Below are 14,080 nucleotides of genomic sequence, written 5' to 3' on the forward strand. Positions count from 1 at the left end.
ATTATGTGTTTTCATGTCTTTTAATGCTATGCCTATGTGACATTTAAAATTGTCTTGGGAATCAGGGGCAGGTACCCTCAACTTTGGAAAAGATTAATATGGGGTAAGCTTAATAGGACATAAGTATTGATGGCAATCACATGATGGCATGTTATATAGGCAGCTCATTTCAATATTAGCTGCAACTCTTAAGATATGTATATTTGTAAAGAGTGAGTTTTATCAAGTTAATTTTCACCAAAACTGAATCTTTAAAAATAACCCATACTCTCATCGATTCATTTAATACTCTGAAAATCATTCCGTTGCTGTCTTATCAAGTGCCAGGCACTTGAAAAGGTTTGGAAAAGATGTTGTTGAAGACAGAAACACTTCTTGCCCTCAGGGACCTAATAATGTTCTTCTTTTAACTCTCACACCTAAACCTATTTTTAAATGTTTTTGTTGTTTTTAACGTGAGGTAACATGTGTAAAAATTCATAATACATAAATATGGCTTCATGAATTATCACAAATTGAAATAAAAACCCATATAATCACCAACCACATCTGAAAATAAAATATTGCCAATATCCCAGCAAACACCCTGAGGCCCATCTCAATTCCTTGCCTATTACTCTTCCCTCAAAGGGATCTTTGTTCTGACTTTCAGTTCTATGGTTGAATTTTGCTCCTTATTAAATTGTACAAAAACAGAAACATACTGTGTATGTGTTCATATGTATGTGTAGCATCTTTTGCTCAAATTTTTAGTTTTCAGATCCATTTTGCTGCATGTTGCAGTAGTTCATTAATTTGTATTGTCATATAATATTTCAGTGTGTGAATATACCATAATTTATTTGTCCATTCTTCTCTTGATTTGGATTCCAGTCATTTATATTACCAATAATGCAACTGTGAGCATTCTTATGCATGTTTGTGAGTAGACATATGCATGCATTTCTTTTAGAAACCTAGGGATGGCCTTTCTGGGTGATTGGATTACCTGCATGCTCATTATTAGAAGATAATGCCAAAAGGTTGTCCCTCCAATAGCGTTGGAGTCCTAGCTGCTCCACATTCTCCCACTTTTATTTAAGAAGGCTAAAACAAACAAGAAATAATAACAAAACTACAAAAAGGGGGCTAACCCAGAGAAAATGGACTTCAGTGATAATCCTAGAACATGACCTGATATTGATGGTCTTTTCTTGTTTATACCTCTTGCTCCCAGTGAATATTGTATGCCTTCTCCACACTTTCCCTCCTCATCTTCTTAATTATCCCAATTTTCATTTGGTATTTGTGAAACCCATATGCTTTTTGAGAAGGTGATTCCATCTTTGATACCAGTGGTGGGAAATGAAATTAGGCTAAATAATTAATATAGTCCAAAACTGTAAACAAACATATTAGTTTCAAAGTATTCAGGCTAATGACACTCAAAATGAGATAGGCTTTGTAATTATATATGCCAGTGCCTCCCAATTTAGTTTGGATGCCTTAATTCTTGCAATAAAGTTCATCTTAGCTAATAAAATCATACACATTTATTTTATATGGGCCATTTGTGATTGCTAGTAAAATACACAGTTTGCATATATTGGAAATATACAGTTCTGATAATGCACTGAGTCAAATAAACACACTTGGCAACAGCTGTTATTCTAACATTAAAAAAAAATGACCTAGGCATGAGCTAAGGAAATAATTATAAGTAGGATAAATCAGTATCAGAATTGATACTTAGTGATTTACTTCCCTGCCCTAACTCTACTGTATTTGCATAATGATCACCTGTGCATTGAGCACCTTCCCAAGAGGTTCTGTGCAGTATATGCATGTCCTTCCTGGGAGGTATAGAATCCCAAAGGCTACTAAAGGCCCTGTATGGAAATGCCATGGGTGCCCCAATGCTCCTACTCATTGAACACCACCAGTGTCCCTCAAAAGCTCCCAGTCCTCCAGAGTCCAGAGCGTACAGACAGAGGCCCCTCCTCCCATGATCAGACTCTGAGACCTATGACCTCTGATGGTATCTACTCACCTTACTAGTACATACCTGTTCCTATACTTTCTACTAAAATCCACCTTTTGCAGTGGCTGGAGGAACCCTATAAAATGACCTCACTTACATGTATGCCTTGCCCCTGCAGTGTTCATTGCTTTCTAAGCCCAGAAATTGTTTTAGTGAGGCATCTTATCACATCCATTAAGTGTAAATTGTGAGCTCTGCTTTTATTCCTCAGCGTGGGGAAATCAAATCATTGCTATCTGCAATGGCAAGCTTATGAAATTCGAATGTTATTAACTTTGTGCTGAGGGTGCCATACTTTTATTGAGCTCAGGCATAAACTAATTTATTACCCTAAGGGAAAATTAGCTTAAGCAACCATTCATTTTGGTTGATCCTATTTTTTTGATGAATGTCCAGTGGCAGATTCTCTGGCCCCAAATCCTGTTTCAAAGCCTTGCGGCATAATGGTATGACATTGTGGTTTTGGCAACCTAAAGTGACTATTGGTAAATATCATTGTTTTCCTTCAAATCTAATGGTGTTTGGCATCATGAAGACAGAATACATGTATTTCTCTGACACAGGTATGTAAATAGGGATAATAATAGAAATATCAGTGTTTTAAGGATTAAGTGGAAAAATGTATGTGAATCCACAACTTAGTCTTAGAACACAGTGAATATTTACCAGTAGTTAGTGTTGGTTTTATTATTTACCTTAGGAAAACTAGTTAGTAAAGTAGCTCAGTTGGTCGGAGTGTCGTCCAATATGCCTAGGCTGTGGGTTCGACCTCAGGCCAGGCACATACAAGAATCAACCAATGAATGCATAAATAAGTGGAACAACAAATTAATTTATCTCTCTCTCTCTCTCTAAAAATCAATTTAAAATGATTCTTCCCACAAATCTTAATTAAGCATGTACTCATGGAATATATAATCTAGTAACAGAGACAGACAATAGGTAAGCCAATCAAAAATACACATTATGAGAGCATTATGCTAAGCGAAATAAGCCAGTCGGAGAAAGATAAATATCACATGATCTCACTCATATGTGGGATATAATAATCAACATAATTTGATGAACAAAAATAGATCCAGAGACAAATGACAGGGGAAGTGGGGGGATAGAGAGCAACCAAAGGACTTGTATGCATGCATATTAGCATAACCAATGGACACAGACACTGGGGCGGTGGGGGCTTGCCCGGGGTGGGAATGGCTGGGGGGGAAGGGGTGTCAATCAGGGAAAAAGGAGACATATGTAAAACTTCAGACAATAAAAAAAACCACATTATTACAAATGCTAAGAAGCAAATAAGAGATTGGATAGAACATACAAAGGTGGAACAGTTGACACGGGTCATTAAACAGTAACAGATGGCCTCCATGAGAATGTGATGCTTGTGTTGAAAATTGAAAGGGGAGAAGGAATAAGCCATGCCAAGTATTGTCTTGGGAGATGGAGAGAAGGAAAGATTATCAGTAGAAAGGACAATATATGCAAAGGTACAGGAGTTTGGCCAGGTTTCTGGAATTCCACAAACTCTCAGGGAACACTCTGATGTAAGGAACAATGCATTCTCCTGTTACTGATGCTTTAGGACTGTGAGAATCACAACAGGATCTTATAGCCTGATGAGAATTTAGGGTAGCAGGGGATCCCTGTGGTTTTAGTAAAAGGAAAGAATGGATTTTATGTTATATAGTAGAGATACACAATACAGTAGGTCCTCGGGTTACATCGGAGATTCATTCCTACGGCGCAACGTAATGCTATTTTTGCCGTAAGTCGGAACCCACCTACCTAAGCAAGCATCTAAGTCACTCACATGGAGCACATGCAGAGCAGTAATGAAGTGAAACAGTAAAAAAAAATTAAAAGACAGATAACAATTCCTGACCTTTACTTGTGGTAAATAAATAACAAAAAACATAAAGCACATATGTACATACGTCGAAATGACAGAACTTTTTTTTTAAATAAATACTGTAAATGGGAGATGGCGATGTAACCACGAAACGACCTATGTCGAGTCTGACATAACCCGAGGACTGCCTACAGGTAACATTGACAGAACAGAAAGTCCAGTGCACAGGAATTTTTAATATAAAATTTTCCAAAGGTTTCATTTTGCTGACATACTAGTATATGTATTGGGAGATTTATGTTGACATCTAAAATATTATGCTTTTGACTCATTGCACCAATAAAATGAAAGTAATCAAAAAATTGTACCAATAAATAATATTGATGGTTCAAAGGACTCAAATACTAATCATTTAAAAACATTTTAAGTATAAAAATAAATGAGTTTTTGTTTATTCAACTATTTACCTACTTGTGTCAGAGAATATCTATATCTATATATACAGGGTGTCTCAAAAATGTATACACACTTTAACAGCTGATAGCTCAATTCTGAAAGTGAAATGTATTTTAATAAACACTGCCTTTATAATTATTCACAAGATGTGTATAAATTTGGAGGAATATATATGTATTCTGTCTTTATGAAGCCAAACTATAGATTTAAAGGTACCTAAATGAAATGTTTTTATATTCATCCAAGTGTTTGCTGTTGTACTACCTGGGGAGAGTACAATGACTAGATTTTTCCCTCACAAAACTTAGGGCTTTTTTAAATCTATGGTAATCTGAAATACCTGAAATTAAAAATTTCATTAACTGCATTATTAATGTTCACAGTGGCAAATATCCAGAAAATGTAACAAAATTCAAATATTTAGAATTGTCTACAGTAATGAGAGCAATCTCTCATTATACTATGTCTATTCAGTATTTGGTTTATTTTTATAAGCCACGTGTCCTAAATAAAATCATTTTTTGTTTCTAAATATAAACATGAACTCATTACATGTCAGTATTCATGCATAAATTTAAATCATGCATAAAACTGTAAATGTGAAAATAAAAATTAATAATCTAACTTATAACATGGTGATCCAGAGTCATATCTAAGGTATGAACCTGGGAATCTATATTTTTAAAAGAGCTCACCCCAGCACACACACACACACAAACACACACACACACGCGCACACACACACACACACACACACACACACACACACACCCCAGTGTGAAAACCACTTATTGAAACATTCTACTATTGGGATTCTCAAATTTTAATACTTGAAGATGTTGTTAAAACAAAGATTCTGATTCAGGAATCTTTGTGGGGCTCAGGGTTCTGAATTCCGAGCAATTTTCCAGGAGATGCTCATTTTGCTGTCCAAAGTGCTGGGTCAGATGGCTTTCTAACAATTTTTTGAAAGCTTTCATAAATGAAAGCTTTACAACATTTTCTGTCACTGTCTTTCAGAAATTATCACTCAAGAGGACCTACGTGTAATCACTTCTAGAGGCTATTTATTTAAATAGGTGCCTTCAGCTAGAAGTTTGAATTTGTGTTTGCTCTTAGCCCTCTCAAGTGTTAAGTGGATTTTATTGAATCTTTATCATTCAACTAGAGGCCCAGTGCATGAAATTTGTACAGGGAGGGAGGTGTCCCTCAACCTGGCCTCCACCCTCTCCAATCTGGGACCCCTCTCACAATCCTGGACTGCTGGCTCCTAACCACTTGCCTACCTGCCTGCCTGACTGCCCCTTACCACCTCTGCCTGCCTGCCTGACTGCCCCTCACCACCTCTGCCTGCCTGCCTGACTGCCCCTAACACCTCTGCCTGACTACCTGATTGCCCCTAAACACCTCTGCCTGCCTGTCTGATAACCACTAATCACCTCTGCCTGCCAGCCTGATTGCCCCTAACAGCCTCTGCCTGCCTGCCTGATCACCCCTAATCGCCTTTGCCTGCCAGCCTGATTGCCCCTAAGCGCCTCTGCCTGCTGGCCTGATTGCCCCCTAACTGCCTCTGCCTGTTGGCCTGATCGCTCCCAAATGCCCTCCCCTGCCAGCCCGATTGCCCCCAACTGCCCTCCTTTGCCAGCCTGATCACGCCCCCAACTGCCCTCCCCTGCTGGCCTGATCACCCCCTAACTGCTCTCCCCTGCCGGCCTGATCGTACCCTTAACTGTTTGCTCCCCTTTGCCAGCCTGATTGCCCCCTAACTGCTCTCCCCTGCTGGCCTGATCATTCCTAACTGCTTGCTCCCCCACACCGGCCTGATCTCACCCCTAACTGCTTGCTCCCCTGCCAGCTGATCGCCCCTAACCGCCTCTGCCTCAGCCCCCACCACTGCGGCTTTGTCTGGAAGGAAGTCGAACATCCAGAAGATGTCCAGTCAACCCGGTCTAATTAGCATATTACCCTTTTATTAGAACAGATTCCTACCCTGGAATTCTCATGAGGTTCACAATTCTATAGAATGCCTTCTTGAATGGTCAGACTTCATTACCTGCTTAGACTGTTCACCTGTAAATGTAGACGTTTTTGACTCCAAAGAATGATAAAGAAACAGGTAACATTGAATGAGAGAGGTTCTTTTTTCTTTTTTAAAGACAAATCTGGACACAATCCCAGGTTATGTATCAGCCCTATTAATTTATACCTCAGCTGGGAAAACTCTAGAGAATAGTAACTCCATTTATTTATAATGGAGGGGCTCATTATTTTTCTTCCTGTAAAACATCTGTTTTATAGTCCTTCTCAGGCCATATTAGTTAAAAGGCAGCATCTGTAGAATCAGGTTTTAGTTACATGGGTGGAGCTATTACTATAAACCTAGTAAGGGTCTCTTTATCCTATCTAATAAAAGAGCAATATGCAAATTGACCATCACTCCAACACACAAGATGGCTGCCCCCATGTGGTCAAAGATGGCTGCCCCCATGTGAACACAAGATGGCCGCCACAAGATGGCCAGCAGGGGAGGGCAGTTGGGAGGGACCAGGCCTGCAAGGGAGGGCAGTTGGGGGCGATCAAGCCTGCAGGGGAGGGCAGGTAGGGGTGACCAGGCCGGCAGAGGAAGGAAGTGGGGGATGACTGGGCCTGCAGGGAAGGGCATTTGCGGGGGGACCCAGGCCTGCAGGGCAGAGCAGTTGGGGGGGACCAGGCCTGCAGGGGAGGGCAGTTAGGGGTGACCAGGCCTGTAGGGAAGGGCAGTTAGGGGCAAACAGGCTTGCAGGGGAGCAGTTAGGCATCAATCAGGCTGACAGGGGAGTGGTTAGGGGGTGATCAGGCTGGCAGGCAGAAGCAGTTAGGGGCAATCAGGAAGGCAGGCAGGCAGGCAGGCAAGCAGTTGGGAGCCAGCAGTCCTGGATTGTGAGAGGGATGTCTGACTGCCCGTTTAGGCCCGATCCTACCAGGATCGGGCCTAAATGGGCAGTCGGAGATCCCTCGAGGGGTCCCAGATTGGAGAGGGTGCAGGCTGGGCTGAGGGACACACCCCTCTCCATGCATGAATTTCGTGCACTGGGCCTCTAGTAATAATAATAATACACCTGTTTTCAAAACTATGTGTCAAGCATCATGCTAAGCATTAATAACCTTATACCAGAATTCAATATAAACTCTAGTATTAACATTATTTTCAAATGAGAATGTTTCATCCTAGCTGGTTTGGCTCAGTGGATAGAGTGTTGGCCTGCGAACCAAAGGGCCCTGGGTTCGATTCAGGTCAAAGACAGGTACCTTGGTTGCAGATTCCTCTCCAGCCCAGTTCCTGGTCAGGGCTCTTGTGGAGGCAACCAATTGATGTGTTTCTCTCACATCACTGTTTCTCTCTGTCTTTCCCTCTCTCTTCTGCTCTCCCTAAAAATCACTGGAAAAATATCCTCAGTTGAAGATTAACAAAAAAATAAATTAAATTAAATAAAACGAGAAGGCTTCTTTAGCTAGGTTAAATAATTTGCCCAATGGCATAAAAATAGTGACAGAGGCAAGACATGAATCCAATAAACAGACCTGGTAATTTCTCAATCCCAAGTATATGTCCTTAGTTTCTCCACTCTGTTTAACCACTCTGTGGCTAAGTTGGTTTCCTGAAGTCTGAAAAAAAAATCCCATCACTGACACTTTTAAATGCAATCAATTTAAGTATTGTTCTGGCATCCAATAGGTGATAATATTAAGAGAATTACTGGTGCAATTCTGGAAAGTAGCATTCCTTCTAAGCAAGTATCCCTTATCTTTTCTTTTGATGTATTTTTCCTCCTAGTTGACCTGATAATAGTAATGTCAGTAAAACAGCATGTTGAGACTTAGATCATTTCTTAGTATGAAGCAGTGTTATAAACAAGCAAACCATACTATATATGTCACCTTCCCTTGGAGAAACTTTAATAGGGTGTATTTGTCAGAGAGAGAGAGAGAGAGGAAGGCAAAGAATGAGGGATAATTTATTAAAGGCCCTATTGCATGACCAAATCAAACAGGAGTAAAATTCCATTATAATGACATCTAATGGGACAAATATATTCTTTTCCTCGGTGATTTATTGAAAGGATTTAAAATTTTCTTAGACAGTTTTTTTTCTTATTAAACTAGTAAGATTTAGGTCATAGGATTAGAGTTCCATTAGGCAGAGTTCACAGTTCTCTGGAGAAATGATGAATTGAGGCCCGAGAGGGATTTTCCTGGCAAGAGAACTGGTCTCTGCTAGTTGGAGCTTGTCCAGACCTTCATATCCTCTATAGGTATGCTATGAAATTCACATTTTGTTTAAAGTTCCTAAGCTACTAAAGTGCAAGATGTAAAATACAGGCTATGTTAGGTGTTATGCAGATGTGTGACCCAGATTGTTTCCTTTTCATAAAGCTTTAAAAGAATATAAAAAGAGATCACTTGCTTACTAAGTTGATTTATGCCAGTTATTACTCTTAAAACATCATCTCCCTGTCCTGGCTGGTGTGGCTCAGTTGGTTGAGCATCTTCCCATACGCCAAAAGGTCACGGGTTCAATTCCCAGTCAGGGCACATACCCAGGTTGTGGGTTTGATCCCTGGTCAGGAGGCAACCAATTGACGTTTCTCTTTCACATCAATGTTTCTCTCTTTTTCTCCCTCTCCCTTCTCTCTCTAAAATCAATAAAGATGTATTTAAAAATAATAAAAACTTCATCTCCCTTACTCATTCTCAAACCACATTAATTACTTATCAGCTTTCTTCTACCATATTCAATCATCTATCTATCCACCCATCTACTTATCTCCAAGCTACATATATAAAACACAGCCATATATATGACTATGACTGAAGAAAGGTGATAAATATGGTTTGAAAAATATATATATATATATGTATATATATACACACATACTGAGTGGCCAGATTATGATGATCTCTGAACACATAATAATCTGGCCACTCAGTATATATATATTAGAGTCCCGGTGCATGAATTCGTGCATGGGTGGGGTCTGGCCATCCTGGCCAGGGGGAGGGGACATGGGTGGTTGGCCAGCCTGCCTGCTGGTCGAACTCCTGGTCAAGGAGACAATTTGCATATTAGCCTTTTGTTATATAGGATATACACTGAGTGGCCAGATTATTATGCTTTCAGAGATCATAATAATCTGGCCACTATATATATATATATATATATATATATATATATATATATATATATATATATCTTTATATATATACCTTTTTCATTCATAGTAATGTGGCAGTGATTTATTTTCTAACAAGATCCAATCTATACCATAAATATTTGGAGGGAAAAAACTGATGATGGGGTGGGAAATTTTATATTTTACATTTGTAATTTTTTTCACAATAAATCATAGGAAGTACCTATATTCACTGAGTGCTGATAAAAATGAAAATGGCAGCTTTTGCAAGGTTTTGCATTGCCCCTAGATCTGGAAAATACAATTATCTTGTGTGAGGGGGGCGCGGTGAGGGGAAATGGAACTTGGAGCAGTGGAGAGACAAGCTTAGAAATTCTAATATATCTCCAAAGTCAGCCTTAGCTTCTGGCCTAATCGTGGGGCATTTTGGGGGCATAGAAAACTGAGTCAGGATATTATGTGGCTTTCTGATCACTCAAAATAGGTAATTTCATATCTACGATTGTAGTACAATAAGCAATAGTATGAGTTTCCAGCTAAGGAACTTTTGCTGTAGTAAAAGATGGTTTAAAGTCTGCGACTACATTTTCTTTCATAGTCCCAGGTTCTTAACAATCAAAGATAAATGAACCGCCCTTGCCTTCAGTGCAAGTGAGGAGAAAAAATGCACATACACACACCCTGGGGGAGGAAAAGGCAGCAAGCCTGAGCTCTCCTTGGTAGTTCAATTGAGGAGCGAGAGGCTCATCTGGCTGTTTGTGGGAGTGAATCTAATTATCAGTCTCTTACTTTCATTAATAGGTTGAAGCAAGTTAACTTCTCAAAGGAAAAAGAAGTAGACATTATGCCTGAATTCTTAGACTACATTATGATTGTTTAAGCATCACTTTCACAAAAATTGTGTGTGGGGTTTTATCCATCCTTCATAAGGCTGGGCAGGTGGGCTAAAAGAACCACTATGGAAAAGGCAAAAACTGGTAAACATAGTCTACTTAGAGATGGGAGGGCAGAGCATTCTGCAAAATGAAAGAGTTCACTTTTATAAATTATAATGTACATCTGTGCAGTTCAATTATCTAGGTGAATCCTCAGGTGAAATTTTTCACTCTAATCCATTTTAATGTATTCCTATAACCTAGCATCATTTCTCTTTTTCCACCAAAGGTAAAAGTTAATTTGGGTATAGTCTATATGTTTTTAACCAATATTTTTTGTTTGCTTAGCCTTACTAGCCAAAAATCTGATGATGACTATGAAGATTATGCTTCTAACAAAACATGGGTCTTGACACCAAAAGTTCCTGAGGGTGATGTCACTATTATCTTAAACAACCTCCTAGAAGGATATGACAATAAACTCCGACCTGATATAGGAGGTATGTTGAAGTCTTTTTTACCGTGGTGAAGATAGAAACTCATAAACATGCCTACCACATTAGAAGACAACACCGGCATATTTCAATAACCAGAATTATTTAAATGAAACCTGCACATGTTATAAAAATAGATTAAAAAATACATATATATATAGCATTTTTGGCTTGAGTATAGGATGGGCATTGATAAGTTCAAATGAGGAAAGATGATTTTCAAGTGAGACTTGAGAGTTAGAAATTCAATTTTTGCTAGATATCCCAGACAAAGGCTGTAGAAGAAAAGTGACAAGTTCTTTATGAAGAGACATCAGAAAAACAAAAACAAGAATATTGTGATAAAGGAAGGATATACTTGTTACCTATTGCTGTGTAACAAACAACCACAAATTCTCAATGGCAAATTACAATAGGCATTTTCTCAGCACCTGTTAGGGGTGGTGATTTAATGTAAGCCAAACTGGGGCTGTTCATTAAGGAATTCTGTACTCTCTCTTATTTTACTCCTGGGACCAGCACACTAGCTAGGAGTATTCTTCTCATGATAATAGCAAAGAGCAAGAGAGAAAGTAGAAGCTCATAAGGCTTAAATGCTTGTGGTTAGAACTAGCACACCCACTGTTATCTATATATTGTTAGCCAAACCAAATCAGATAGTCAAGCCCAAAGTTCGGAGGAGAGAAGTAGCCTCAATGAGGTGACAGCAAGGTTGTAGATACAAGGACTAGCAAAGAATTCAATCCACCACTGAGAATTAGGGCATACTTTCAAGGAAAGTGGATAAAAATGAGACACATGTTGAATTGAAGCCAGAAATGATAATATGAATCCTTGTTCATTAAGTGTGAAATGAAAATGGGGCATATGCATTTGCATTTAGGCATAAATGTAACACTTCATAATTTTTAATATCAGTCTTCTTTGAAAAATAGGTGTATATTGGGTTTCCATATGGTTTCCTCATATTATTTGATGAGTCACAGAATCCATGAAGTCACTGAGGAAGATTGATTTAGTGTTGACTAGAGGCATATTTGGATAAAGCAGTCATAAATGGAACCAACAGGTTCAATTATTCCAAAACAATTCACAATACTTGTTGCTCTTTATATTTACTTCATGTTTCTCATGCATATTTTTCTAGGTCACTAAGTAGTTATTTTTTCTATATGGGGCAGATCAGGTAATAATGCCCAAATAGAGCTTGAAGGGAAAATGGTAAAATTCAGGATATCTGAAGGGGGAAAAAAAGAAAATCTGAGGAGTTTTCCTTATTTGTTCATCTTTACATAGTCTTGAAAGGATAACCAGTTTTGAAACTCTACTATGCTTAGTTATAGCATTTACATACTAAATGGAGATATTTCGTTGAAAACAGAGTCATTTAAAAGAAGAGAATTAGTCACTGGCACCAAATTAGTTGTAAATAAACCACTTCTAAAATGGCAAAGTAAATGTATTTCTAGAATAGCACAGACTAAAATACTGTACTTCTCTGTGGTTTTCTTTACAGTGAAGCCAACATTAATTCACACAGACATGTATGTGAATAGCATTGGTCCAGTGAACGCTATCAATATGGTAAGTTTCTAATAGTTTGTCTGTATTATTAGCATACTAAAGGGCCCATGTAGTATGATGAAAATAGCAATAAATATGCCAACAAAAATTTCAGAAGGGGGAATCTTTCAATTTTTATCTTTTGCAACATAAGAATAATTTTAATGATTTGTTATGATAATTAAATGTGATCATAGGTATAAAATTAATTTGTGTAAAATCTTATATTTAAAATTCAGTAATTGTTTACTTGGTAAGTACTGCTTACTACAAAATACAATATAGGGCTCCACTATTTTTTAGAATAGTGTTGGTGTGGAGAAGGCATAGTTTGCTTCAAATAAGAACTATTTCTCAGAGGAAATAATTGATTAGATGTAACAATAAATGTAAGTTATCCTACATAATAAAAGGCTAATATGCAAATGGCCCAATGGTGGAATGACCGGTCTCTATGATGTGCGCTGACCACCAGGGGGCAGACACTCAACGTAGGAGCTGCCCCTTGGTGGTCAGTGCACTCTCACAGGGGGAGCGCCACTCAGCCAGAAGCCTTGCTCATGGCTGGCGAGCACAGCGGCAGTGGTGGAAGCCTCTCCCGCCTCCGTGGCAATGCTAAGGATGTCCGACTGACAGCTTAGGCCCACTAAGCCGTCAGTCGGACATCCCCCCAGGGCTCCCGGACTGCGAGAGGGCACAGGCTAGGCTGAGGGACCCCCCCGCCCCTGCAAGTGCACGAATTTCGTGCACTGGGCCTCTAGTTATTATATAACACTTTCTATCCATATCTGAAATGAGAAACTAAATTGGAGTCTATAGTATAACAACATTATATAATAATATCTAATAAAAGAGTAATATGCAAATTGACTGTCACACCAAGACATAAGATGGCCATGCCCATGTGGTCAAAGATGGCTGCCCCATGTGGACACAAGATGGCCACCACAATATGGCTGCCACAAGATGGCCTGTAGGGGAAGGCAGTTGTGGGCGATCAGGCCAGCAGGGAAGCCAGTTAGGGGTGACCGGGCTAGCAGAGGAGGGCAGTTGGGGGAGACCAGGTCAGCATGGGAGGGCAGTTGGGCGGGACCAGGCCTGCAGGGAAGGCAGTTGGGGGTGATCAGGCCAGCAGGGAGGGCAGTTGGTGGGGACCAGGCCTGCAGGGGAGGGCAGTTGTGGGCGATCAGGCCAGCAGGGAAGGCAGTTAGGGGTGACCGGGCTAGCAGAGGAGGGCAGTTGGGGGAGACCAGGTCAGCATGAAAGGGAAGTTGGGTGGGACCAGGACTGAAGGAGAGGGAAATTGGGGGGGGGGGGCGGGGCAGGCCTGCAGGGAAGAGCAGGGGAGGGCAGTTGGGTGGGACCCAGGCCTGCAGGGGAGGGCAGTTGTGGGCAATTAGGTCAGCAGGAAGGGCAGTTGGGGGGGACCAGGCCTGCAGGGGAGGGCAGTTGGGGGGGACCAGGCCTGCAGGGGAGGGCAGCTGGGGGGGACCAGGCCTGCAGGGGAGGGCAGTTGTGGGCAATCAGGCCAGCAGGGAGGGCAGTTGGGGGGGACCAGGCCTGCAGGGGAGGGCAGTTGGGGGGACCAGGCTAGCTGGGGAGGGCAGTTCAGGGGGACCAGGCCAGCCGGGGAGGGCAGTTGGGGGGGA

The 14,080-nt window shown here is 40.4% G+C and overlaps 1 protein-coding gene across 6 annotated transcripts in view; it reads left to right on the top strand.

Annotated features, from left to right (window-relative positions):
- Window positions 1–14,080, top strand: part of GABRG2 (gamma-aminobutyric acid type A receptor subunit gamma2) — a gene marked incomplete at both ends in the record, with an annotated part of 86,237 nt that overhangs the window by 19,021 nt on the left and 53,136 nt on the right. For 5 of the 6 annotated variants that reach the window (XM_079773105.1, XM_079773108.1, XM_079773106.1 and 2 more), the window contains 2 exons: window positions 10,723–10,874; window positions 12,385–12,452. In XM_079773105.1, coding sequence (XP_079629231.1) covers window positions 10,723–10,874; window positions 12,385–12,452 — 220 coding nt within the window. The remainder of the gene's footprint in view (window positions 1–10,722; window positions 10,875–12,384; window positions 12,453–14,080) is intronic. The other variant, XM_079773110.1, reaches the window with a different exon arrangement.

Source organism: Cnephaeus nilssonii, assembly GCF_951640355.1.
Source record: "Cnephaeus nilssonii genome assembly, chromosome: 5".
Lineage (NCBI taxonomy): Eukaryota > Metazoa > Chordata > Mammalia > Chiroptera > Vespertilionidae > Cnephaeus > Cnephaeus nilssonii.